The sequence below is a fragment of the Oncorhynchus keta genome, unplaced genomic scaffold, assembly GCF_023373465.1.
Source record: "Oncorhynchus keta strain PuntledgeMale-10-30-2019 unplaced genomic scaffold, Oket_V2 Un_contig_777_pilon_pilon, whole genome shotgun sequence".
Classification (NCBI taxonomy): Eukaryota; Metazoa; Chordata; class Actinopteri; order Salmoniformes; family Salmonidae; genus Oncorhynchus; species Oncorhynchus keta.
In genome coordinates, this window is record NW_026289673.1 from 169,268 (window position 1) to 197,052 (window position 27,785).

General features: G+C 46.3%; 1 protein-coding gene and 3 long non-coding RNA genes across 23 annotated transcripts in view; 3 read left to right on the forward strand and 1 right to left on the reverse strand.

Annotated features, from left to right (window-relative positions):
- trak1a (trafficking protein, kinesin binding 1a) overlaps positions 1–27,785 on the forward strand; it is a 97,493-nt gene that overhangs the window by 49,260 nt on the left and 20,448 nt on the right. For 6 of the 11 annotated variants that reach the window (XM_052511981.1, XM_052511983.1, XM_052511975.1 and 3 more), the window contains 9 exons: positions 17,909–17,985; positions 18,194–18,310; positions 20,128–20,228; positions 22,666–22,774; positions 23,182–23,260; positions 23,629–23,759; positions 24,041–24,115; positions 24,659–24,796; positions 25,188–25,223. In XM_052511981.1, coding sequence (XP_052367941.1) covers positions 17,935–17,985; positions 18,194–18,310; positions 20,128–20,228; positions 22,666–22,774; positions 23,182–23,260; positions 23,629–23,759; positions 24,041–24,115; positions 24,659–24,796; positions 25,188–25,223 — 837 coding nt within the window. In that variant the 5' untranslated portion in view covers positions 17,909–17,934. Of the gene's footprint in view, positions 1–2,413; positions 2,709–8,718; positions 9,045–16,270; positions 16,419–17,908; positions 17,986–18,193; positions 18,311–20,127; positions 20,229–22,665; positions 22,775–23,181; positions 23,261–23,628; positions 23,760–24,040; positions 24,116–24,658; positions 24,797–25,187; positions 25,224–27,785 lie in introns of those variants that run through there. The other 5 variants (XM_052511978.1, XM_052511977.1, XM_052511982.1 and 2 more) reach the window with 5 other exon arrangements.
- LOC127926543 (uncharacterized) lies at positions 2,843–6,336 on the forward strand. Of its 2 annotated transcripts, none has more exons than XR_008124419.1 (3): positions 2,843–4,281; positions 4,471–4,722; positions 4,912–6,336. It is a non-coding gene; the product is annotated as an uncharacterized LOC127926543 (long non-coding RNA). The 2 variants fall into 2 exon arrangements; XR_008124420.1 differs by lacking the exon at positions 2,843–4,281 and adding an exon at positions 4,359–4,407.
- LOC127926544 (uncharacterized) lies at positions 9,788–11,091 on the forward strand. The gene is made up of 3 exons (XR_008124421.1): positions 9,788–10,295; positions 10,372–10,485; positions 10,619–11,091. It is a non-coding gene; the product is annotated as an uncharacterized LOC127926544 (long non-coding RNA).
- On the reverse strand, positions 11,077–14,083 carry LOC127926542 (uncharacterized). Of its 9 annotated transcripts, none has more exons than XR_008124416.1 (4): positions 13,151–14,082; positions 12,898–13,016; positions 11,673–12,613; positions 11,077–11,119 (listed from the first exon to the last, which is right to left on the reverse strand). It is a non-coding gene; the product is annotated as an uncharacterized LOC127926542 (long non-coding RNA). The 9 variants fall into 9 exon arrangements; XR_008124417.1 differs by lacking the exon at positions 11,077–11,119 and adding an exon at positions 11,156–11,188 and having other exon boundaries at positions 13,151–14,083; XR_008124411.1 differs by lacking the exon at positions 11,077–11,119 and adding an exon at positions 11,156–11,222 and having other exon boundaries at positions 13,151–14,081.

Consider the following 27,785-nt stretch of genomic DNA (forward strand, 5'->3'; position numbering starts at 1 on the left):
CAGCATCAATCAGCAGGTATGTGTTGATACAGTATCTGTTGTGAATGTAGGTCATACTGTAGAGCTCAGGAAGTTTAACAGCATCAATCAGCAGGTATGTGTTGATACAGTATCTGTTGTGAATGTAGGTCATACTGTAGAGCTCAGGAAGTTTAACAGCATCAATCAACAGGTATGTGTTGATACAGTATCTGTTCTGTTGTGAATGTAGGTCATACTGTAGAGCTCAGGAAGTTTAACAGCATCAATCAGCAGGTATGTGTTGATACAGTATCTGTTCTGTTGTGAATGTAGGTCATACTGTAGAGCTCAGGAAGTTTAACAGCATCAATCAGCAGATATGTGTTGATACAGTATCTGTTGTGAATGTAGGTCATACTGTAGAGCTCAGGAAGTTTAACAGCATCAATCAGCAGGTATGTGTTGATACAGTATCTGTTGTGAATGTAGGTCATACTGTAGAGCTCAGGAAGTTTAACAGCATCAATCAGCAGGTATGTGTTGATACAGTATCTAACTTGTGAATGTAGGTCATACTGTAGAGCTCAGGGAAGTTTAACAGCATCAATCAGCAGGTATGTGTTGATACAGTATCTGACTGTGAATGTAGGTCATACTGTAGAGCTCAGGAAGTTTAACAGCATCAATCAGCAGGTATGTGTTGATACAGTATCTGAGCCTGTTGTGAATGTAGGTCATACTGTAGAGCTCAGGAAGTTTAACAGCATCAATCAGCAGGTATGTGTTGATACAGTATCTGTTGTGAATGTAGGACGAGGCTGTAGCTAATTCTCTTACTATCATTTTGTTGTGTTGGAGGTCATACTGTAGAGCTCAGGAAGTTTAACAGCATCAATCAGCAGGTATGTGTTGATACAGTATCTGTTGATTGAATGTAGGTCATACTGTAGAGCTCAGGAAGTTTAACAGCATCAATCAGCAGGTATGTGTTGATACAGTATCTGTTGTGAATGTAGGTCATACTGTAGAGCTCAGGAAGTGTAACAGCATCAATCAGCAGGTATGTGTTGATACAGTATCTGTACTGTTGTGAATGTAGGTCATACTGTAGAGCTCAGGAAGTTTAACAGCATCAATCAGCAGGTATGTGTTGATACAGTATCTGTTGTGAATGTAGGTCATACTGTAGAGCTCAGGAAGTGTAACAGCATCAATCAGCAGGTATGTGTTGATACAGTATCTGTTGTGAATGTAGGTCATACTGTAGAGCTCAGGAAGTGTAACAGCATCAATCAGCAGGTATGTGTTGATACAGTATCTGTTCTGTTGTCTGAAAGACGGCACTGTAGGATGCTTTTATAACAGATGCTGTGGTACTTTAATACTCTGATTACGTTGTCGCAGATGTAGACTACAATGACAGTCCTGCAGCCTTGGTTCAAATAGTTACTGATACTGACGTGAGGATAGACTCCAGTGTTCTCACAAGACAAGACTTTGTTCCCAAACTGATATTCTTTGATAGATGGTTTTAGATATTGTACTCCTTGATTAAATTCACAACTAGGCTGTAGAGATTTACATCACCAATCTGGTTTTGTCAATTCTGTTCTTGTCACTTGTCTTGTCATTTCCGGTCTTGTCACCTGTGATTGTGATGTCACAAGGAGGATAGGCAGCAGGGTGGTTCATTGGTCTTCTGGCTAGTCAGCTGATCCCTGATAGGCCACTCCTACTCTGATGCATCTTCTACCACGAACACATTACACTCCATATGATGCAATACTGATGGCATTATACACCGTTGAATCAGTCAGCAGGCAGGTTGATGCAGTGTTTCTATAGGCGCTGAAATAATCATCCTCATTGGTTGATTAATGGCTGTCTATTAAATGACATCTGACCTTTTGATTGTCTGACTGTCATGTGGTGTTAGAATTAGTCAGTGTGCCCTTTATCAAAGGGACATGCTATTAAAGAAGTAGAAGCATCTGATGTTATCCTGCTGTAAATCAGTGTGGGGGAGAGAACTATATTCCCCACTATAAACCTATTGAATGATTTCTTAATATCATTCAGCAAGGTGAACTCCCTGCCCTGTAGTAGAGGTGTTGTACCAGACCAGGCAGATATGAACAGAGAGCTGGTCACCGAGGCAGCAGCAGTAGCAACACTAGCCTGCATTCAGATGCTACTCAGTGCTGGAGTAGGGAGCCTGTCTCCATGGCAACCTCACAGAAGGATGTACTGTTGGGAGAAGGGGAGGGTGGGCCAAGGAGAGAGGAGGGACAAAAGCAGGCTGCTATTGACGAAACAGTTCAGAGGGAGGAGCATGCCTCTGACATTTCCCTTCCTCATTGGCTCGTGGCCCTCCCCAGGCCCCTCCCCCATATGTGATACAACCTTGACTCACCACCAGGCAGCAACACACCCCTGCTGCATAACTGTGTTTTGGGCTGCGTTGCTTTTTGGGAAATATCTCTCTCTTTCCTCTCCTCCTCTCCATCCCATCCTTCCGCTCTGGTACCAGTGATAAAATGTGCTGTTCCACGTGGTCTCCTCATCATGGTAAACTCCTAGAGAACTCAGAGTATGTAATGAAAGGATGGGCAGGTGTTCTCGTGACCTCCGCAGCAGGACAGGAGAAGATGGTGGTGCTCCTCTCAGCTGAAGGGGACTGAGTATGCAGAAATTTGTGGAGGCGGATTACTATGAGCTAGACTGGTACTATGAGGAATGCACAGATGGTAAGCCTGATGGGGACGGTTATCCATCTAGCTGTTATCTAACTGTGTTGTTAATGGGGCTATATGTGGGAAAGGGGAGGGGGGGGGCAGGGAGGAGGGCTAGAGGGGATGATTTTGCTGGTAGGGTGGTTATATTCCATTGACTGTATAAATCTGCCGGTCTCTCTCTTCGCTCCAGTATGTATTGCGTCAGTCACATGATGCTGGAACTACTGAGCCAGGGGCTGCTGTGTTGCTTCACTTTGCTCTGGTCCGTCTGATAACAGGTGCATTTAACTAAGTTTACCTCAGCCAAGGAGGCCATGGCTGTAGGACGAGGCTGTAGCTAATTCTCTTACTATCATTTTGTTGTGTTGGATGTGATATCAGCTTCTGTTGATTGTAACCAGGGTGAATTGGGAGCAACAGAAACTGTGGCACCACAAAACAAGGCTGCTATGTAAATGTAGCAACGAAGGGAATGACAAGGTGGTTTTTCATAGAGCGCACTGACTACCCATGGAGCTTTAGTATTGCCCTGCCATTGTGTGTGTATGTGACTGGGAGTAGAGGGATGTATAGCAGTCCTATAGATCTGTACAGTCAGACTAACAGTCCTATAGATCTGTACAGTCAGACTAACAGTCCTATAGATCTGTACAGTCAGACTAACGGCCCTATAGAGCTGTACAGTCGGACCAACGGCCCTATAGAGCTGTACAGTCGGACCAACGGCCCTATAGAGCTGTACAGTCGGACCAACGGCCCTATAGAGCTGTACAGTCGGACCAACGGCCCTATAGAGCTGTACAGTCGGACCAACGGCCCTATAGATCTGTACAGTCGGACCAACGGCCCTATAGAGCTGTACAGTCGGACCAACGGCCCTATAGATCTGAGTCCTGTACAGTAGCAGCACATAGCATCACACAGCAATATAATATGGAAATGTTTTACAGCAGCTTCACCAAGCAGACTACAGCTATCCCTGTATCCTCTGATTCTTTAATGAGCCATCCAACATGATCAGGGGCTCTATATATAGAACAGCGGCCTATACCCTTGGCTGAAGATGTTTCCATAGATGATGGTCATATATAATGAGAAGAGGCCTGTTCTGTTGGATAAGATCTCTTTGGTAATGCTGTTTATATATGATGTTATATATGATGTTTGAGGACTCATTTACTACAGTAGATTGTATTGCGAGAGCGTCTTGACATTTTAATGTCCACCTCCCCTACTATCGGTCTACTCCAACAGTTAGGACAAGTCTAAATGACATGGTTTTATATTCACATGGTTGATAAACACTCTGCAGTGCTGTACTGTGGATATCTCTTTCCAACTATCCACACGTCTCCAGAGATCTCATCCAACAACATGATTGGACAGTCAGCCAGTAATGGCCTAGCCACTAGCCTGGTCCCAGAGACTTTGTATAGCCAACCTTCCTGTCGTTCATTATCACGCCAAACCACCGCTAGCAGAGCTGACGGGGGCTCATAATGAAGCAGACAGTACATGGAAGGTTTGGAGGGGAGGCTGTGCTGTGGAGACTGGGGCTCATAATGAAGCAGACAGTACATGGAAGGTTTTGAGGGGAGGCTGTGCTGTGGAGACTGGGGCTCATAATGAAGCAGACAGTACAAGGAAGGTTAGGAGGGGAGGCTGTGCTGTGGAGACTGGGGCTCATAATGAAGCAGACAGTACATGGAAGGTTTGGAGGGGAGGCTGTGCTGTGGAGACTGGGGCTCATAATGAAACAGACAGTACATGGAAGGTTTGGAGGGGAGGTTGTGCTGTGGAGACTGGGGCTCATAATGAAGCAGACAGTACATGGAAGGTTTGGAGGGGAGGCTGTGCTGTGGAGACTGGGGCTCATAATGAAGCAGACAGTACATGGAAGGTTTGGAGGGGAGGTTGTGCTGTGGAGACTGGGGCTCATAATGAAGCAGACAGTACATGGAAGGTTTGGAGGGGAGGCTGTGCTGTGGAGACTGGGGCTCATAATGAAGCAGACAGTACATGGAAGGTTTTGAGGGGAGGTTGTGCTGTGGAGACTGGGGCTCATAATGAAGCAGACAGTACATGGAAGGTTTTGAGGGGAGGCTGTGCTGTGGAGACTGGGGCTCATAATGAAGCAGACAGTACATGGACGGTTTGGAGGGGAGGCTGTGCTGTGGAGACTGGGGCTCATAATGAAGCAGACAGTACATGGAAGGTTTGGAGGGGAGGTTGTGCTGTGGAGACGGGGGCTCATAATGAAGCAGACAGTACATGGAAGGTTTGGAGGGGAGGCTGTGCTGTGCTGTGGAGACTGGGGCTCATAATGAAGCAGACAGTACATGGAAGGTTTGGAGGGGAGGTTGTGCTGTGGAGACTGGCGGCTCAGTGGGCTAATGCCAGACGAGGGCTCCAGAAGGCCAGGGACAGCCTGGCCAGGCTCAGAGCTGCCTGGATGGGCCTAGTTCCATGATCACATGGCTGGGAGTCTGGCAGGGACACAGCCCTGGGTGATGCTCAGAATATTGATAACTTCAGCAGTGAGGAGGGCATGGACCATGTATGTACATCTCCCCACTGGAGCAGGGAGGGAAGGCTGCCAGCCAAACTCTACCGACAGTACCCCTCTCCTCCTCCCTCTCCGCTACCCCCCTCCATCTCTACCCTGCTCACAAAGCCCAGGGCCTACAGTTCTATTGGCCTGGGAGGGGGAGTTGGAGGGAGGTGAGAGGGGCTCTCCTCCTCCCTCTCCGCTACCCCCCTCCATCCCCACCCTGCTCACAAAGCCCAGGGCCTACAGTTCTATTGGCCTGGGAGGGGGAGTTGGAGGGAGGTGAGAGGGGCTCTCCTCCTCCCTCTCCGCTACCCCCCTCCATCTCCACCCTGCTCACAAAGCCCAGGACCTACAGTTCTATTGGCCTGGGAGGGGTAGTTGGAGGGAGGGGAGAGGGGCTCTCCTCCTCCAGTCTCTCCATGCTGGGAACTTTTATCAGTGCACACAAAAAGGGCCTCTGAGGCAGACAGGGAGGCTGAGGTGGGGGTTGTTTTGGGGGGTTAGCCACAAGCTATTGTGGATACTGTATTGTTTCAATAGGAATGTGTGGTTGCATTCAGTATTCCCACACTAGCCTACAGTACTGCCAAGGATATTACCAGAAGTGAAATGAGATGAATGAAAATGATTTGGACATGGGATAATTGAAGGAAACATGTTTAATTGGAGAGTTATGTGAAATATTTGGTGATGGTGTTCTAGGTTCTATGTTTGGGATCATGGTTGTTTTTTGTCAACTGTTTTTATCAGCCGTTATGGGCATAACAATGTTTTATCAGCCGTTATGGGAATAACAATGTGTTTATCAGCCGTTATGGGAATAACAATGTGTTTATCAGCCGTTATGGGAATAACAATGTGTTTATCAGCCGTTATGGGAATAACAATGTGTTTATCAGCCGTTATGGGAATAACAATGTTTTATCAGCCGTTATGGGAATAACAATGTGTTTATCAGCCGTTATGGGAATAACAATGTGTTTATCAGCCGTTATGGGAATAACAATGTGTTTATCAGCCGTTATGGGAATAACAATGTTTTATCAGCCGTTATGGGAATAACAATGTTTTATCAGCCGTTATGGGAATAACAATGTGTTTATCAGCCGTTATGGGAATAACAATGTGTTTATCAGCAATGTTTTATCAGCCGTTATGGGAATAACGTTATGGGAATAACAATGTGTTTATCAGCCGTTATGGGAATAACAATGTTTTATCAGCCGTTATGGGAATAACAATGTTTTATCAGCCGTTATGGGAATAACAATGTGTTTATCAGCCGTTATGGGAATAACAATGTGTTTATCAGCCGTTGTGGGAATAACAATGTGTTTATCAGCCGTTATGGGAATAACAATGTTTTATCAGCCGTTATGGGAATAACAATGTTTTATCAGCCGTTATGGGAATAACAATGTTTTATCAGCCGTTATGGGAATAACAATGTTTTATCAGCCGTTATGGGCACAACAGTTTTTATCAGCCGTTATGGGCATAACAATGGTTTTATCAGCCGTTATGGGAATAACAATGGTTTTATCAGCCGTTATGGGAATAACAATGTTTTATCAGCCGTTATGGGAATAACAATGTTTTATCAGCCGTTATGGGAATAACAATGTTTTATCAGCCGTTATGGGAATAACAATGTTTTATCAGCCGTTATGGGCATAACAGTTTTTATCAGCCGTTATGGGCATAACAATGGTTTTATCAGCCGTTATGGGAATAACAATGGTTTTATCAGCCGTTATGGGCATAACAATGGTTTTATCAGCCGTTGTGGGAATAACAATGGTTTTATCAGCCGTTATGGGAATAACAATGTTTTATCAGCCGTTATGGGAATAACAATGTTTTATCAGCCGTTATGGGAATAACAATGGTTTTATCAGCCGTTATGGGAATAACAATGTTTTATCAGCCGTTATGGGAATAACAATGTTTTATCAGGAGTTATGGGAATAACAATGTTTTATCAGCCGTTATGGGAATAACAATGTTTTATCAGCCGTTATGAGAATAACAATGTTTTATCAGCCGTTATGGGAATAACAATGTGTTTATCAGCCGTTATGGGAATAACAATGTGTTTATCAGCCGTTATGGGAATAACAATGGTTTTATCAGCCGTTATGGGAATAACAATGGTTTTATCAGCCGTTATGGGAATAAAAATGGTTTTATCAGCCGTTATGGGAATAACAATGGTTTTATCAGCCGTTATGGGAATAACAATGGTTTTATCAGCCGTTATGGGAATAACAATGGTTTTATCAGCCGTTATGGGAATAACAATGGTTTTATCAGCCGTTATGGGAATAACAATGTTTTATCAGCCGTTATGGGAATAACAATGTTTTATCAGCCGTTATGGGAATAACAATGGTTTTATCAGCCGTTATGGGAATAACAATGTGTTTATCAGCCGTTATGGGAATAACAATATGTTTTATCAGCCGTTATGGGAATAACAATGTGTTTTATCAGCCGTTATGGGAATAACAATGTGTTTATCAGCCGTTATGGGAATAACAATGTGTTTATCAGCCGTTATGGGAATAACAATGTTTTATCAGCCGTTATGGGAATAACAATGTGTTTATCAGCCGTTATGGGAATAACAATGTGTTTATCAGCCGTTATGGGAATAACAATGTGTTTATCAGCCGTTATGGGAATAACAATGTGTTTATCAGCCGTTATGGGAATAACAATGTGTTTATCAGCCGTTATGGGAATAACAATGTTTTTGTCACAAGTTAACTGGCTTTCACATCCATAATAGTTTGTCTAGCCGTTTACATGTCACTGGAAGGTTGATGATTAGTTTACTGTTGCATTGCTCTCAATGTGACTAGTTTGATAAAGCCAGTGTGTGTCGATTGATTAGAATTGTGGCCGTATTATTTGTGGTCTGTTACCTTATATGAACTGTTGCATTTATATTTTTGTTCAGTATACACTGTTCTTCCTGTATGCTATTTCATCAAGCTCTGTATTTCCTAATGGTTCCTGGTCTGTTTATTTGGCTCGCAGTATGTAGCTTCTGCTTTGAATAAGTAGGCATCTGCAAATTGAGTCACCTGTGGATTTGACTGTGGTGAGGCAGGCTGGGGCCCCACCCTGACAACAGGTGTATGTGTCTTATGGTGTGCTCCGCCTTGCACTGTTTCCATGGAGAGTCTGGTGGAACATACCATTTCAACGCTTGAAAAGGGGGGTGAGCAAATAGACACATTTAGACTTGATAGGGATAAAACTATAACTTATTATATGGTTATATTAGTCCATTTTGAAGTGACTCCATGCTCTAATCTAAACATTCAAAGTCCTGTCAGTCTGAGAATAGTTCAGTGCCACTCCCCTGCTCTGGTTCCACAGTGGGCTGTCTTCTAGTCATGGACAATAGAGGGAGAGAGAGCAGGAGGAGGGAGTGTCTGTGACTGGGTGACAGACATGCCTTGCTGTCCTCACACAAACACACACACACTGACTTAGACACACACAATCTCTCGCTGACTGAGACGGACTGTCACACACACACACACACACACACACACACACACACACACACACACACACACACACACACACTTAGACATGGCTTTGGACTTGAGACAGCTGGCCTCTGCTGGGCCCCACTAGCCTAGTGTTGGTGTTAGCATGTCACTGCTCTGTCACAGCACCCCAGAGGACAGCTTGGAGTATGTCTGTTCACCTGACCACTGTGATGGAGAGGAGGAGGAGGAGGAGGAGGGAGGAGGATGAAGAGCAGCATACTCTGCAAGAAGGTATACTAACTGGAGTTATGGGAGCTTTGCTGGTCCTCTCATTCACATAGTGGTTTTTAGACTGCTGTGTCTCTCCTGCTCCCTGTGTGTGTGGCTCCTGCTCCCTGTGTGTGTGGCTCCTGCTCCCTGTGTGTGTGGCTCCTGCTCCCTGTGTGTGTGTCTCTCCTGCTCCCTGTGTGTGTCTCTCCTGCTCCCTGTGTGTGGCTCCTGCTCCCTGTGTGTGTCTCTCCTGCTCCCTGTGTGTGGCTCCTGCTCCCTGTGTGTGTGGCTCCTGCTCCCTGTGTGTGTCTCTCCTGCTCCCTGTGTGTGGCTCCTGCTCCCTGTGTGTGTGGCTCCTGCTCCCTGTGTGTGTGGCTCCTGCTCCCTGTGTGTGTGGCTCCTGCTCCCTGTGTGTGTGGCTCTCCTGCTCCCTGTGTGTGTCTCTCCTGCTCCCTGTGTGTGGCTCCTGCTCCCTGTGTGTGTCTCTCCTGCTCCCTGTGTGTGGCTCCTGCTCCCTGTGTGTGTGGCTCCTGCTCCTGTGTGTGTCTCTCCTGCTCCCTGCTCACTAACCTGTGTGTGGCTCCTGCTCCCTGTGTGTGTGGCTCCTGCTCCCTGTGTGTGTGGCTCCTGCTCCCTGTGTGTGCTCAGCTCCTGTCTCCCTGTCATCAGACCTGTGTGTGGCTCCTGCTCCCTGTGTGTGTCTCTCCTGCTCCCTGTGTGTGGCTCCTGCTCCCTGTGTGTGTCTCTCCTGCTCCCTGTGTGTGGCTCCTGCTCCCTGTGTGTGTGGCTCCTGCTCCCTGTGTGTGTGGCTCCTGCTCCCTGTGTGTGTGGCTCCTGCTCCCTGTGTGTGTGGCTCTGCTCCCTGTGTGTGTGGCTCCTGCTCCCTGTGTGTGTGGCTCCTGCTCCCTGTGTGTGTGTGGCTCCTGCTCCCTGTGTGTGTGTGGCTCCTGCTCCGTTTCTACTACACTGATTGGTTTTAAATATTTGTCAAAGGTTTTCAGGGCTGGAGGTCATGTGAATTTGTATTATACCAGGATAACCAGTGAGTACTTTTAGTATGTTGTTTGTATTCAGAGTAAACATGGAATTCTCCCTTCTGATAGTATCAACAGAACAGGCAGGTCATCAGACTTCTGATAGTATCAACAGAACAGGCAGGTCATCAGACCTTCTGATAGTATCAACAGAACAGGCAGGTCATCAGACCTTCTGATAGTATCAACAGAACAGGCAGGTCATCAGACCTTCTGATAGCATCAACAGAACAGGCAGGTCATCAGACCTTCTGATAGCATCAACAGAACAGGCAGGTCATCAGACCTTCTGATAGTATCAACAGAACAGGCAGGTCATCAGACCTTCTGATAGTATCAACAGAACAGGCAGGTCATCAGACCTTCTGATAGTATCAACAGAACAGGCAGGTCATCAGACCTTCTGATAGTATCAACAGAACAGGCAGGTCATCAGACCTTCTGATAGCATCAACAGAACAGGCAGGTCATCAGACCTTCTGACCCATCAACAGAACAGGCTGTCTCATCTGATAGTATCAGAACAGGCAGGTCATCTGATAGTATCAACAGAACAGGCAGGTCATCAGACCTTCTGATAGTATCAACAGAACAGGCAGGTCATCAGACCTTCTGATAGTATCAACAGAACAGGCAGGTCATCAGACCTTCTGATAGCATCAACAGAACAGGCAGGTCATCAGACCTTCTGATAGCATCAACAGAACAGGCAGGTCATCAGACCTTCTGATAGTATCAACAGAACAGGCAGGTCATCAGACCTTCTGATAGTATCAACAGAACAGGCAGATCAGACCTTCTGATAGTATCAACAGAACAGGCAGGTCATCAGACCTTCTGATAGCATCAACAGAACAGGCAGGTCATCAGACCTTCTGATAGTATCAACAGAACAGGCAGGTCATCAGACCTTCTGATAGTATCAACAGAACAGGCAGGTCATCAGACCTTCTGATGTATACTACTGCTGTTAATTGGTGTTATTTAACATGAGCAGTATCACGGTGGGAGCAGAGAGAAGCTGTCTCCTATACCCTACCCAGTAACTATAGCAGCTGTCTCCTATACCCTACCCAGTAACTATAGCAGCTGTCTACCTATACCCTACACAGTAACTATAGCAGCTGTCTCCTATACCCTACCCAGTAACTATAGCAGCTGTCTCCTATACCCTACCCAGTAACTATAGCAGCTGTCTACCTATACCCTACACAGTAACTATAGCAGCTGTCTACCTATACCCTACCCAGTAACTATAGCAGCTGTCTCCTATGCCCTACCCAGTAACTATAGCAGCTGTCTCCTATACCCTACCCAGTAACTATAGCAGCTGTCTACCTATACCCTACACAGTAACTACAGCAGCTGTCTCCTATGCCCTACCCAGTAACGAGAGCAGCTGTCTCCTATACCCTACCCAGTAACGAGAGCAGCTGTCTCCTATACCCTACCCAGTAACTATAGCAGCTGTCTCCTATACCCTACCCAGTAACTATAGCAGCTGTCTACCTATACCCTACCCAGTAACTATAGCAGCTGTCTACCTATACCCTACCCAGTAACTATAGCAGCTGTCTCCTATATACCCTACACAGTAACTATAGCAGCTGTCTACCTATACCCTACCCAGTAACTATAGCAGCTGTCTCCTATACCCTACCCAGTAACTATAGCAGCTGTCTCCTATACCCTACCCAGTAACTATAGCAGCTGTCTCCTATACCCTACCCAGTAACTATAGCAGCTGTCTCCTATACCCTACCCAGTAACTATAGCAGCTGTCTCCTATACCCTACACAGTAACTATAGCAGCTGTCTCCTATACCCTACCCAGTAACTATAGCAGCTGTCTCCTATACCCTACACAGTAACTATAGCAGCTGTCTCCTATATACCCTACCCAGTAACTATAGCAGCTGTCTCCTATACCCTACCCAGTAACTATAGCAGCTGTCTCCTATACCCTACCCAGTAACATGTGGCCTTGGTGCGTGCTGATGTGTGGCGTGCCGCTAGATGTTTGTCTATTCTATCACATTCCAGATCTATACTATGTGTGTGCTGTTGTTTAGTCTCTGGTTGTCTCCATGGTTGAGGTCCACCTCAAAATGTTGACACCACACCCTGGTTATTTGTTCTTTTGTTGTGCCCATTAGGATATTACAATATTCATATTTCAGTGGTGAGGATTGAAAGTTACATTACAGAACACATGTCTGGATTTCAGTTTAAATGTTCCTGTCACAGAGTTAAAAACAACTTCATGTAGAGTTATTATCAGCCAACAACCCTTATACTGTACAGGCCATTCACTGTCATGACTGCTCACTGTGATGCTGCACATGTATGTAAATATGGACTTTGCATCTAACTCCTCATTTACATTTGTTTCCACCAATGGAGTTCAAAGCCTGTGTTTGCTGCCCTATAGACAACTATCTGAGATTACAACAATTAGAACTATACCAGGCCTGACCTATACCCTACCAGCCTGTGTTTGCTGCCCTATAGACAACTATCTGAGATTACAACAATTAGAACTATACCAGGCCTGACCTATACCCTACCAGGACACCTGTCTGAGATTTTTTTTAATTTTTTTTTTTACCTTTATTTAACCAGGCCTACCAGCCTGGGAACAGTGGGTTTGCCTGTTCAGGGGCCGACAGATTTGACAACTATCTGAGATTACAACAATTAGAACTATACCAGGCCTGACCTATACCCTACCAGCCTGTTTGTTTGTCTGATTACAACAATTAGAACTACCAGACATACCCTACCAGCCTGTGTTTGCTGCCCTCTGAGATTACAACAATTAGAACTATACCAGGCCTGACCTATACCCTACCAGCCTGTGTTTGCTGCCCTATAGACACCTGTCTGAGATTACAACAATTAGAACTATACCAGGCCTGACCTATACCCTACCAGCCTGTGTTTGCTGCCCTACAGACACCTGTCTGAGATTACAACAATTAGAACTATACCAGGCCTGACCTATACCCTACCAGCCTGTGTTTGAGATTACAACAATTAGAACTATACCCCTGACCATACCCTACCAGCCTGTGTTTGCTGCCCTACAGACACCTGTCTGAGATTACAACAATTAGAACTATACCAGGCCTGACCTATACCCTACCAGCCTGTGTTTGCTGCCCTACAGACACCTGTCTGAGATTACAACAATTAGAACTATACCAGGCCTGACCTATACCCTACCAGCCTGTGTTTGCTGCCCTACAGACACCTGTCTGAGATTACAACAATTAGAACTATACCAGGCCTGACCTATACCCTACCAGCCTGTGTTTGCTGCCCTACAGACACCTGTCTGAGATTACAACAATTAGAACTATACCAGGCCTGACCTATACCCTACCAGCCTGTGTTTGCTGCCCTACAGACACCTGTCTTAGATAAATAGCCTCATTGTCAAAATCCCAAAGTATCCCTTTAACCCCAAAGAGAGAACACACAGGAGCTGTCTGAAGAAACAAGTCTCCCTTTTGTCAACCTCCACAAGGTTAGTTAGGAGTAACCACATTGAAGTTGGACTGTTGTTCCTACCTTTGTGTTTCCTCTGGCGTCTTGGGAACCTGCTCTGACGTGCTCATTAGTAGATAACAAACTGTGGCTGGAGAGATTGAGAGAGACGTGGAAAGGGCAGGAGTAAGTTCCAGGTTTCTTATTAGAATATGCCTTTAGATGACAGTTGAATTTCCACAATCATTTTAATATACAGTTTAGCTTTTTCTTTTACCAAGTTGTTCTTTGTTTTATACATATGTTTGTTATGTTACAGGTTGTTCTAAAATGGATTAAATGTTATTAAATGTTATATATTACTGCTAAAAAAAATAAAGGGAACACTTAAACAACACAATGTAACTCCAAGTCAATCACACTTCTGTGAAATCAAACTGTCCACTTAGGAAGCAACACTGATTGACAATACATTTCACGTGCTGTTGTGCAAATGGAATAGACAACAGGTGGAAATTATAGGCAATTAGCAAGACACACCCAATAAAGGAGTGGTTCTGCAGGTGGCAACCACAGACCACTTCTCAGTTCCTATGCTTCCTGGCTGATGTTTTGGTCACTTTTGAATGCTGGCGGTGCTTTCACTCTAATGGTAGCATGAGACGGAGTCTACAACCCACACAAGTGGCTCAGGTAGTGCAGCTCATCCAGGATGGCACATCAATGCGAGCTGTGGCAAGAAGGTTTGCTGTGTCTGTCAGCGTAGTGTCCAGATCATGGAGGCGCTACCAGGAGACAGGCCAGTACATCAGGAGATGTGGAGGAGGCCGTAGGAGGGCAACAACCCAGCAGCAGGACCTCTGCCTTTGTGCAAGGAGGAGCAGGAGGAGCACTGCCAGAGCCCTTCAAAATGACCTCCAGCAGGCCACAAATGTGCATATGTCTGCTCAAACGGTCAGAAACAGACTCCATGAGGGTGGTATGAGGGCCCGACGTCCACAGGTGGGGGTTGTGCTTACAGCCCAACACCGTGCAGGACGTTTGGCATTTGTCAGAGAACACCAAGATTGGCAAATTCGCCACTGGGGCCCTGTGCTCTTCACAGATGAAAGCAGGTTCACACTGAGCACGTGACATACGTGGCAGAGTCTGGAGAACGTTCTGCTGCCTGCAACATCCTCCAGCATGACCGGTTTGGCGGTGGGTCAGACATGGTGTTGGGTGGCATTTCTTTTGGGGGCTGCACAGCCCTCCATGTGCTCGCCAGAGGTAGCCTGACTGCCATTAGGTACCGAGATGAGATCCTCAGACCCCTTGTGAGACCATATGCTGGTGCGGTTGGCCCTGGGTTCCTCCTAATGCAAGACAATGCTAGACCTCATGTGACTGGAGTGTGTCAGCAGTTCCTGCAAGAGGAAGGCATTGATGCTTTGGACTGGCCCGCCCGTTCCCCAGACCTGAATCCAATTGAGCACATCTGGGACATCATGTCTCGCTCCATCCACCAACGCCACCTTGCACCACAGACTGTCCAGGAGTTGGCGGATGCTTTAGTCCAGGTCTAGGAGGAGATCCCTCAGGAGACCATCCGCCACCTCATCAGGAACATGCCCAGGCGTTGTAGGGAGGTCATACAGGCACGTGGAGGCCACACACTACTGAGCCTCATTTTGACTTGTTTTAAGGACATTACATCAAAGTTGGATCAGCCTGTAGTGTGGTTTTCCACTTTAATTTTGAGTGTCACTCCAAATCCAGACCTCCATGGGTTGATAAATTTGATTTCCATTGATCATTTTTGCGTGATTTTTGTTGTCAGCATTTTCAACTATGTAAAGAAAAAAGTATTTAAAAGGAATATTTCATTCATTCAGATCTAGGATGTGTTATTTTAGTGTACCTTCTATTATTTTTGAGCCATATATATGTATATATATATAAATATTTAAAAAAGCAGTTTAGGCCTCCCGAGTGGCGAAGCAATGTAAGTCACTGCAATGTGGTGCTAGAGGCATCACTACAGACCCGGGTTCGATCCTAGGCTGTATTACAACCGCCTGTTATTGTGAGTCCCATAGGGCAGCGCGCAACTGGCTCAAATTGTCTCAGTGTCATCCGGGTTAGGGGGAGGATTTGGCGAGGGGGGGCTTTACTTGGGTCATCGCGCTCTAGCGACTCCTTGTGACGGGCCAGACTGACTACGGTCGTCAGTTGAACGGTGTTTCCTCCGACACGTTGGTGCGGCTGGCTTCTGGGCTCAGCGGAACGGTGTTAAGAAGCTCGGTTTGGCAGGTCATATTTTGGAGGACACATGACTTGACATTTGCCCCCCGAGCCCGTTGGGGAGTTGTAACAATGAGAAGATTGAAAAGGGGGGTAGAAATAGGCTCAGGGTTGAGTGCTATATATAAACATGATATATATATGTGTGTGTGTGTCATGTTTTGGCAGTGACAGTGCATCAGCTGGGAATAACATAGCATGGTATTAACAGAGAATGACACTGCAGCGTGGCAACGTGCTGTTATCAGCTCAGCTGGGGTGGGGTTGAGGTGAGGTCAGAGTCCAAACCATCTCACTTGTCACTTCCTCCGTCACAATAGACTTTCCTGGATCCCTCCTCTCCTGTCGTCTCTGGGTTTTTCCAAAACCTTAGAGGGAAACCTTCCAAACCCGTTTCCTCTCCTGAATCCTTTCCTGGATTTCCTCTGGCGTTTTGAGAAAGCTATGAGGTGAGGAAGGGTTGAGAGGACACAAGGAATCGAGCAATCAAGGAACCGTATTGAGACAGAGCCAGTGTGTCAGTCTACCTGATAACAACAACTTGCTAAAGGTCTCTGAGGTCATCAGGCAGGGCTGTGTGATGTGTACAGTAGGTGGCCCTCTGATAACTCAGCTATTTCAAATATCCGTCTCTGTTGTCTCTACAGCTGTTAACTGTGTTTGTCCTCTCTGTTCTCTCTACAGCTGTTAACTGTGTTTCTCCTCTCTGTTGCCTCTACAGCTGTTAACTGTGTTTCTCCTCTCTGTTGTCTCTACAGCTGTTAACTGTGTTTCTCCTCTCTGTTGCCTCTACAGCTGTTAACTGTGTTTCTCCTCTCTGTCTCTACAGCTGTTAACTGTGTTTGTTCTCTGTCTCTACAGCTGTTAACTGTGTTTCTTCTCTGTCTCTACAGCTGTTAACTGTGTTTGTCCCCTGTTGCCTCTACAGCTGTTAACTGTGTTTGTCCTCTCTGTTCTCTCTACAGCTGTTAACTGTGTTTCTTCTTTGTCTCTACAGCTGTTAACTGTGTTTGTCCCCTGTTGCCTCTACAGCTGTTAACTGTGTTTGTCCTCTCTGTTCTCTCTACAGCTGTTAACTGTGTTTCTCCTCTTGTTGTCTCTACAGCTGTTAACTGTGTTTCTCCTCTCTGTTGCCTCTACAGCTGTTAACTGTGTTTCTCCTCTTGTTGTCTCTACAGCTGTTAACTGTGTTTCTCCTCTCTGTTGCCTCTACAGCTGTTAACTGTGTTTCTCATCTCTGTTCTCTCTACAGCTGTTAACTGTGTTTCTCCTCTCTGTTGTCTCTACAGCTGTTAACTGTGTTTCTCCTCTCTGTTGCCTCTACAGCTGTTAACTGTGTTTGTCCTCTCTGTTGCCTCTACAGCTGTTACTGTCTGTTTGAACCTCTCTGTTGCCTCATTTACAGTCTGTTTGATAGTAACTGTGTTTGTCCTCTCTGTTCATCTCTACAGCTGTTAACTGTGTTTCTCCCTCTCTGTGATGCTCTCACCTCTACAGCTGTTTCTCCTCTCTGTTGCCTCTACAGCTGTTAACTGTGTTTGTCCTCTCTGTTGCCTCTACAGCTGTTAACTGTGTTTCTCCTCTCTGTTGTCTCTACAGCTGTTAACTGTGTTTCTCCTCTCTGTTCTCTCTACAGCTGTTAACTGTGTTTCTCCTCTCTGTTGTCTCTACAGCTGTTAACTGTGTTTCTCCTCTCTGTTGCCTCTACAGCTGTTAACTGTGTTTGTCCTCTCTGTTGCCTCTACAGCTGTTAACTGTGTTTGCTCCTCTCTGTTGCCTCTACTGCTGTTAACTGTGTTGCTCCTCTCTGTTGCCTCTACAGCTGTTAACTGTGTTTGTCCTCTCTGTTCTCTCTACAGCTGTTAACTGTGTTTCTCCTCTCTGTTGCCTCTACTGCTGTTAACTGTGTTTGTCCTCTCTGTTCTCTCTACAGCTGTTAACTGTGTTTCTCCTCTCTGTTGCCTCTACTGCTGTTAACTGTTTGTCCTCTCTGTTCTCTCTACAGCTGTTAACTGTGTTTCTCCTCTCTGTTCTTTCTACAGCTGTTAACTGTGTTTCTCCTCTCTGTTGTCTCAACAGTTCTATGTGCTGAAAGAGTGGGCCAGATGACTAAGACGTACAGTGACATAGATGCTGTTACTCGTCTGCTTGAAGAGGTAAGAGAACCTGGTCTATCACTTAGAGCACATTAATTTACAATGCTGTCTGTTTGGATAGTCAAATCTGCCATCTGCCGTTCAGACATCTCTCTGCCATGCCACATCATAGGACAAGTCAAACATTGTCATACAGTAGCAACTGTATCCCTAGATCAGGATGCATGATGCTCAGCCCCTCTAACCAGCCCCTCTGTCTCCCCTGCAGAAAGAACGGGACTTGGAGCTCGCCGCCCGCATCGGCCAGTCACTACTGAAGAAGAACAAAACCCTCAGTGAGAGGAATGAATTCCTGGAGGAGCAAGTGGAGCACATTCGAGAGGAGGTGTGTGTGTGTATTGTGTGTACGTGTGCTCTTCTCTCTCAGAACCAGGAGAAGATGTGACATAATGTTGATATTTTATCTCTCTCCCCCTTTTTCCCTCATCTCTCTCCCTTCTCACCCACTCTGTCCCCTTCTCTCATCTCTCCCTTCTCACCCTCTCTCCGTCTCTCATCTCTTTGCCTTCTCACCCTCTGCCCCTCTCTCCCTCCCTCATCTCTCTCCCTTCTCACCCTCTGTCCCCCTCTCTCCCTCATCTCTCTGCCTTCTCACCCTCTGCCCCCCTCTCTCATCTCTCTCCATTCTCATCCTCTATGTCTCCCTCTCTCATTTCTCTCCCTTCTCATCCTCTCTGTCTCCCTCTCTCATCTCTCTCCCTTCTCATCCTCTCTGTCTCCCTCTCCTCCCTCTCTCATCTCTCTCCCTTCTCATCCTCTCTGTCTCCCTCTCTCATCTCTCTCCCTTCTCATCCTCTCTGTCTCCCTCTCTCATCTCTCTCCCTTCTCATCCTCTCTGTCTCCCTCTCTCATCTCTCTCCCTTTTCTCATCCTCTCTGTCTCCCTCTCTCATCTCTCTCCCTTTTCTCATCCTCTCTGTCTCCCTCTCTCATCTCTCTCCCTTTTCTCATCCTCTCTGTCTCCCTCTCTCATCTCTCTCCCTTTTCTCATCCTCTCTGTCTCCCTCTCTCATCTCTCTCCCTTTTCTCATCCTCTCTGTCTCCCTCTCTCATCTCTCTCCCTTTTCTCATCCTCTCTGTCTCCCTCTCTCATCTCTCTCCCTTTTCTCATCCTCTCTGTCTCCCTCTCTCATCTCTCTCCCTTTTCTCATCCTCTCTGTCTCCCTCTCTCATCTCTCTCCCTTTCTCATCCTCTCTGTCTCCCTCTCTCATCTCTCTCCCTTCTCATCCTCTCTGTCTCCCTCTCTCATCTCTCTCCCTTCTCATCCTCTCTGTCTCCCTCTCTCATCTCTCTCCCTTCTCATCCTCTCTGTCTCCCTCTCTCATCTCTCTCCCTTCTCATCCTCTCTGTCTCCCCCTCATCTCTCATCTCTCTGTCTCCTTCTCATCCTCTCTGTCTCCTCTCTCTCATCTCTCTCCCTTCTCATCCTCTCTGTCTCCCTCTCTCATCTCTCTCCCTTCTCATCCTCTCTGTCTCCCTCTCTCATCTCTCTCCCTTCTCATCCTCTCTGTCTCCCTCTCTCATCTCTCTCCTTCTCATCCTCTCTGTCTCCCTCTCTCATCTCTCTCCCTTCTCATCCTCTCTGTCTCCCTCTCTCATCTCTCTCCCTTCTCATCCTCTCTGTCTCCCTCTCTCATCTCTCTCCCTTCTCATCCTCTCTGTCTCCCTCTCTCATCTCTCTCCCTTCTCATCCTCTCTGTCTCCCTCTCTCATCTCTCTCCCTTCTCATCCTCTCTGTCTCCCTCTCTCATCTCTCTCCCTTCTCATCCTCTCTGTCTCCCTCTCTCATCTCTCTCCCTTCTCATCCTCTCTTGTCTCCCTCTCTCATCTCTCTCCCTTCTCATCCTCTCTTGTCTCCCTCTCTCATCTCTCTCCCTTCTCACCCTCTCTTGTCTCCCTCTCTCATCTCTCTCCCTTCTCACCCTCTCTTGTCTCCCTCTCTCATCTCTCTCCCTTCTCACCCTCTCTTGTCTCCCTCTCTCATCTCTCTCCCTTCTCACCCTCTCTTGTCTCCCTCTCTCATCTCTCTCCCTTCTCATCCTCTCTTGTCTCCCTCTCTCATCTCTCTCCCTTCTCATCCTCTGTCTCCCTCTCTCATCTCTCTCCCTTCTCATCCTCTCTGTCCCCCTCTCTCCCTTGCAGGTTTCTCAGCTGCGCCATGATCTGTCTATGAAAGATGAGCTTCTCCAGTTCTACACTAGTGCAGCAGAGGAGAGTGAAGGAGATTCGTCCACCTGTACCCCGTGAGTCTGCTATCTGTCATCCCGACCTGTGAGATTATCCTGGTTCCGATAACTGTTTGTGGTTCATAGCCAACTCCTATGGTTGTTGTTCTGCTAAAGGCAGCAACCGGACCTGTTCCCCTCCACTCATCACATCCACGTGTTCCTCTTAAAGCCAAACTCCTTCATTTTGCCGTTGTCAGTAAACCCCCACTATGCCACTATGGTCTGTTCAGGTTCCTCAGCAGAGAACATGCATTTAGCTAGAGGAGGTGACTGCTGTATGTGGTCCTGAGGGTTAGTCCCTACTGTTTGGTCTCTCTGCTCTTGTTCCTCACAATTCTACTCTCCTTTTACAATGATATAACCTTTCAACTTAAAGGGCCAATGCAGCTGTTTTTATTTCCCATATCAAATCATATCTGGGTAACAATTACCTTACTGTAATTTTGTTTTCAATTAAAATGGTCAAAATGAACAAAAATAGCTACTTAGCAAAGAACAATTTATCAAGCAAGAATTTAGCTAGGACTGTCTGGGAGTGGTCTGAGTGGGGAGGGGGGACTGAAAACGAGCTGTTTTTGGGAGAGATGTTTGGAACTCTCGTATTGTTCTATTAACAAATGTAAAACTTCAACCCACCAAAATAGGCTGACATTTCATGTGGTCTTCTCAAACAGCTCTTACACTAAAAAGGCATTGACATCATTTTCACAATTTCACAGTATTATTCCAACCTCAAAGTGTGGATATGTGTATATATAACACAGAAAGTCTAGTTTTTGGCTGCACTGGGCCTTTAAGCTCTTATTTCACTGGTCCCACAAGTCCATCCAAAGGGCAGGTACTTGATATGTTTTGTGGCTCCTGCTTAAGGACGGCTTCAAGGCTGTTTTCTTTAAGATGAATAAAGGCCTTTGATTTGTTTGTCCAGAAAATCCCCCTCTTCTCTCAAACAGAGGTACTGTGACACTGAGGCAGCAGGCTGGGTTGGTTTGTTGTGTTCTCTCAGACAGAGGTACTGTGACACTGAGGCAGCAGGCTGGGTTGGTTTGTTGTGTTCTCTCAGACAGAGGTACTGTGACACTGAGGCAGCAGGCTGGGTTGGTTTGTTGTGTTCTCTCAGACAGAGGTACTGTGACACTGAGGCAGCAGGCTGGGTTGGTTTGTTGTGTTCTCTCAGACAGAGGTACTGTGACACTGAGGCAGCAGGCTGGGTTGGTTTGTTGTGTTCTCTCAGACAGAGGTACTGTGACACTGAGGCAGAAGGCTGGGTTGGTTTGTTGTGTTCTCTCAGACAGTGGTACTGTGACCCTGTGTGACACTGAGGCAGAAGGCTGGGTTGGTTTGTTGTGTTCTCTCAGACAGAGGTACTGTGACACTGGGGTAGCAGGCTGGGTTGGTTTGTTGTGTTCTCTCAGACAGAGGTACTGTGACACTGAGGCAGCAGGCTGGGTTGGTTTGTTGTGTTCTCTCAGACAGAGGTACTGTGACCCTGTGTGACACTGGGGCAGCAGGCTGGGTTGGTTTGTTGTGTTCTCTCAGACAGAGGTACTGTGACCCTGTGTGACACTGAGGCAGCAGGCTGGGTTGGTTTGTTGTGTTCTCTCAGACAGAGGTACTGTGACCCTGTGTGACACTGAGGCAGCAGGCTGGGTTGGTTTGTTGTGTTCTCTCAGACAGAGGTACTGTGACCCTGTGTGACACTGGGGCAGCAGGCTGGGTTGGTTTGTTGTGTTCTCTCAGACAGAGGTACTGTGACCCTGTGTGACACTGAGGCAGCAGGCTGGGTTGGTTTGTTGTGTTCTCTCAGAGAGAGGTACTGTGACCCTGTGTGACACTGGGGCAGCAGGCTGGGTTGGTTTGTTGTGTTCTCTCAGACAGAGGTACTGTGACCCTGTGTGACACTGAGGCAGCAGGCTGGGTTGGTTTGTTGTGTTCTCTCAGGGGGAAAATACACAAACTGACCTGTTTCTCTTACCCCTCAAACACAGAGCGGTTGGGTGAAAACCCGCCACGCTCATCATCCTAAACGATATCATAACCACCATCGATAAAAACAGTACTGTGCAGCCGTTTTCATCGACCTGGCCCTGACCCAGTTTTGTCGCACTGCTTTGCTTTATCTTGGCCAGGTCACAGTTGTAAATGAGAACTTGTTCTCAACTAGCCTACCTGGTTAAATAAAGGTGAAATAAATTTAAAAATGATCCTTTGGTGGATATGATTCCCTGTTTTTACAAATGTAGGGCTCTGTCCCAAATGGCAACCTAGTCCCGATGTAGTCCACTACCTTTGACCAGGGCCTATAGGGCTCTGGTCAAACAGTGCACAACATGTTGAACTACAGGCCCTGGTGGTCAAAAGTAGTTCACTTCGTAGGGAATAGGATGCCATTTGGGACAAAGCCTATGTCTCTTGTCACTTACTGACCGGTCACTGTGTCTCGTCCACACAGCATCCGCCACAATGACTCCACACTGTCGGTGCCAAGATACTTCCCCCTGGACTCACTGCAGAAGAAACTCAAAGACCTGGAGGCAGAGAACATCTCTCTCAGATCAGAGGTAAAGTCATGTCGCTAACTAACCCTGTGTGTAGTTCTGTGGTGGTGTCCTGCTGACCATACTGTGAAGGAGAGGTCAGATATTAATGTCATTGCTTTGGGGACTGATCATGGCTCTGCACCCTGAGGTTTAGACTAAACTTAGACAGTGAAGAGATGGTGACTGGGTAATACTTTGTTACAGTCAGATAATAATATGGAATTTAACAAAACGACAACCTAATGAAATACTTATTACCGGGTCACATGGGAGGTCATTGTAATAAATACCATAATGTTAGCAAGAGTGAGCTAATTTGATTGAATAACCTCAGATGCTTACCAGAAAGATTCAGTAGAGTATTTTCATAGTAAACCAGAGGTACCAGTGATGATGATGTGTGGCTGCATCCTGTCATCCCCCACCAGGCCAGTCACCTGGAGACGGAGACAGAGGAGTACGAGGAGAAGGAGCAGCAGCTGGTCAACGACGTCGTCAAAGAGCTGAGTGAGTAACATATACACACACACACACACACACAGACACACACACACGGCTCAGATCTCACCTCCCCTGTCCCCTGGGCCCTCTGAGAGAAAGCAAAACAGGGCAGTGTTTCATTCCAATAAGGATGTTCCCTCTGCCCTTGTTCACTCCCCTTCACACATCTGATAGGACTGGATGTGTGAGAGCCATATGGAGAGAACTAGGTGGAGATATTGCTAACACCTAGCTAGGCAGTTAACATCATGTATCACTGGAGCTACATTTAAGTGTTGCTACGTAGGAGGTCTATGAGAGGTCAACAACAGTGATTCATGGTGGATGCTCTTTGCTCATGTCATTTCTTTCGCCCCGTCCCGTGCGCCCACTAGGAGATGCCAACCACCAGATGTCCACCCTGGCGGAGGAGCTGGCGAGGAAGACTGACGACGGGTCTCGCCAGCAGGAGGAGATCACACACCTCCTGTCCCAGATCGTAGACCTGCAGAAGAAGTCCAAGTCTGTGAGTGGCCAGGCCAGTAATGACCCAGACTGCCTGCCACAGTCCAGGCCAATTGACACGTTCCAGGTCGCCTTTCTTACAGTCCCGCTCTCCAGATTTTTCTGATGTCACAACGCCTGGAGAAGTAGAACCATATTCATAATATAGACCTCTTCAGAAAGGCACAGCTGCAAAGACGCCGACCTGGAACACAACTAGTCTTATAGCTGTTATCAGTGTGTCGATGATGATGTGTGTGAGCTTATAGCCCAAAGGGACTAACAGTCACGTCTGTTCCACAGTATGCAGTGGAAAACCAAGAGCTCACCCAGCATCTAGGGGCTGCCAAAGATGCCCAGCGCCAGCTCACTGCTGAGGTACAGTAAGGCCTCATTAATCAATTACCAAGAGGACAATAAGCACTGCCTAACGAGACCCAATTACCACGCTAGAGATGTTTTCCATTATGGCAGGGGTGTCAAACTCATTCCATGGAGGGCCTAGTGTCTGCTGGTTTTGGTGTTTCCTTTCAATTAAGACCTAGACAACCAGGTGAGGGGAGTTCCTTACTAATTACTGACCCTAATTCATCAATCAAGTACAAGGGAGGAGTGAAAACATGCAGACACTCGGCCCTCCATGGAATGAGTCTAGTGGAAGTTGGGTTATATAATTCAATACAATACAATCTCTAACCATATTTAAATAGAATAGTGTTTGATGTCCCCCTGATGCTTCAACAGCATATGATTATCACTGACATTATTACAACAATTGTGATATTGTCCATATAGTTTTCTGATAATCTCTTGCTCCTCTTCTCTTGCGCTTTCTTTTCTCTCTCCTCCTCTCTCCTCCCTCCTCTCCTCTCCCCTCCTCTCCTCTCCTCTCCTCTCCTCTCCTCTCTCCCCCCCGTCTAGCTGAGGGAGTTGGAGGATAAGTATGCAGAGTGTATGGAGATGCTCCATGAGGCCCAGGAAGAGCTGAAGAACCTCCGGAATAAATCACTACCTCTCAGTACACCCCGACGCTTCCACTCCCTGGGCCTGTTCCCTATGGTGAGACACACAGGGGTCAGAGTAATAAATCACTACCTCTCAGTACACCTCAACACTTCCTGTTCTCTATGGACAGACTAGAGGGAGGGAGTATGAGAGAGGAGGGAAGGAGGGAGCATGAGAGGGGAGGGAGGGAGCATGAGAGGGGAGGGAGGGAGCATGAGAGGGGAGGGAGGGAGCATGAGAGGGGAGGGAGGGAGCATGAGAGGGAGGGGAGGAGAGGGGGATAGAGTATGAGAGAGGAGGGGGGAGGGAGCATGAGGAGGGAAGGAGTGAGCATGAGGAGGGAAGAACCGATTAAAGGAGAGTGGAATGGTGAGAGGGCTGTAACTGGTATAGAGGGGAAATGGATTTCCTTTCATCAGGTTTTGTTTTCAACCACATTCCTCAGGTGTCAGATGTTAACAGCATTGTTTATGCCGAGGGGGTGAGTGGAGAACTTGCCTATTGCATCTCTGACTGCTTGATGTGTTGCCACTCACCACCAGTGAGGAGCAGGGAGGTAACCCTAATGCCCTGGCCCCAGGCCCTGGCCACGTCGTGTCTCCCCAGCCCCAGAACTGTGATGTAAATGTAACGTAGAGAGACTTCTTATCTGTATTAGCGTCTAGCTGTAGTGAATGTGGTCTGTGGGGAGAAGGAGATGGCTGGTATTGACCCTGTAGAGAGAAGTCATGTTTTGAGGTGTTTACAGTAGGATTAACAGGCTGGGTTAGTTCCCATGTAACCCTGTTACGTCCGTGTGATGGATCCTGTCTTGTTTTGTTTGTCCAGAATCGATTGGCTGTTTTTTGGGGCCCAGAATATTCTCTAACAAATTAACCCAATTCAGTCACATAGTCTCTCTAGAACATGGGTCTCCAACTCTGTTCCTGGAGAGACACAGTCCTGTAGGTTTTCACTCCAACCCTGTTCCTGGAGATCTATCCTCCTGTAGGTTTTCACTCCAACCCTGTTCCTGGAGATCTATCCTCCTGTAGGTTTTAACTCCAAGCCTGTTCCTGGAGAGCTACCCTCCTGTAGGTTTTCGCTCCAACTCTGTTCCTGGAGATCTACCCTCCTGTAGGTTTTCACTCCAACTCTGTTCCTGGAGAGACACCCTCCTGTAGGTTTTCGCTCCAACTCTGTTCCTGGAGAGATATCCTTCTGTAGGTTTTCACTCCAACCCCAGTTGTAACTAACCTGGTTCAATTTATCAACTAGCTAATTATTAGAATTATTAGTGTGTTAGATTAGGCTTGGAGTGAAAACCTACAGGACTGTATCTATGTCAGTTTGGCATTAGGGTTTACAATGTCAGTTTGGCATTAGGGTTTACAACGTCAGTTTGGCATTAGGGTTTACAACGTCAGTTTGGCATTAGGGTTTACAACGTCAGTTTGGCATTAGGGTTTACAATGTCAGTTTGGCATTAGGGTTTACAATGTCAGTTTGGCATTAGGGTTTACAACGTCAGTTTGGCATTAGGGTTTACAATGTCAGTTTGGCATTAGGGTTTACAATGTCAGTTTGGCATTAGGGTTTACAATGTCAGTTTGGCATTAGGGTTTACAATGTCAGTTTGGCATTAGGGTTTACAATGTCAGTTTGGCATTAGGGTTTACAATGTCAGTTTGGCATTAGGGTTTACAATGTCAGTTTGGCATTAGGGTTTACAATGTCAGTTTGGCATTAGGGTTTACAATGTCAGTTTGGCATTAGGGTTTACAATGTCAGTTTGGCATTAGGGGTTTCAGTTTGGCATTAGGGTTTACAATGTCAGTTTGGCATTAGGGTTTACAATGTCAGTTTGGCATTAGGGTTTACAATGTCAGTTTGGCATTAGGCTTTACAATGTCAGTTTGGCATTAGGGTTTACAACGTCAGTTTGGCATTAGGGTTTACAATGTCAGTTTGGCATTAGGCTTTACAATGTCAGTTTGGCATTAGGCTTTTACATTGTCAGTTTGGCATTAGGGTTTACAATGTCAGTTTGGCATTAGGGTTTACAATGTCAGTTTGGCATTAGGGTTTACAATGTCAGTTTGGCATTAGGGTTTACAATGTCAGTTTGGCATTAGGGTTTACAATGTCAGTTTGGCATTAGGGTTTACAATGTCAGTTTGGCATTAGGGTTTACAATGTCAGTTTGGCATTAGGGTTTACAAGTTTGGCATTAGGGTTTACAACGTCAGTTTGGCATTAGGGTTTACAACGTCAGTTTGGCATTAGGGTTTACAATGTCAGTTTGGCATTAGGGTTTACAATGTCAGTTTGGCATTAGGGTTTACAATGTCAGTTTGGCATTAGGGTTTACAATGTCAGTTTGGCATTAGGGTTTACAATGTCAGTTTGGCATTAGGGTTTACAATGTCAGTTTGGCATTAGGGTTTACAACGTCAGTTTGGCATTAGGGTTTACAACGTCAGTTTGGCATTAGGGTTTACAATGTCAGTTTGGCATTAGGGTTTACAATGTCAGTTTGGCATTAGGGTTTACAATGTCAGTTTGGCATTAGGGTTTACAATGTCAGTTTGGCATTAGGGTTTACAACGTCAGTTTGGCAGTTTGGCATTAGGTTTACAAGGTCAGTTTGGCATTAGGTTTACAATGTCAGTTTGGCATTAGGGTTTACAATGTCAGTTTGGCATTAGGGTTTACAACGTCAGTTTGGCATTAGGGTTTTCAGTTTGGCATTAGGGTTTACAATGTCAGTTTGGCATTAGGGTTTACAACGTCAGTTTGGCATTAGGTTTACAATGTCAGTTTGGCATTAGGGTTTACAATGTCAGTTTGGCATTAGGGTTTACAATGTCAGTTTGGCATTAGGTTTACAATGTCAGTTTGGCATTAGGGTTTACAATGTCAGTTTGGCATTAGGGTTTACAACGTCAGTTTGGCATTAGGCTTTACAATGTCAGTTTGGCATTAGGGCTTACAATGTCAGTTTGGCATTAGGGTTTAATGTCAGTTTGGTTTGTCAGTTTTTGGCATTAGTTTGGCATTAGGC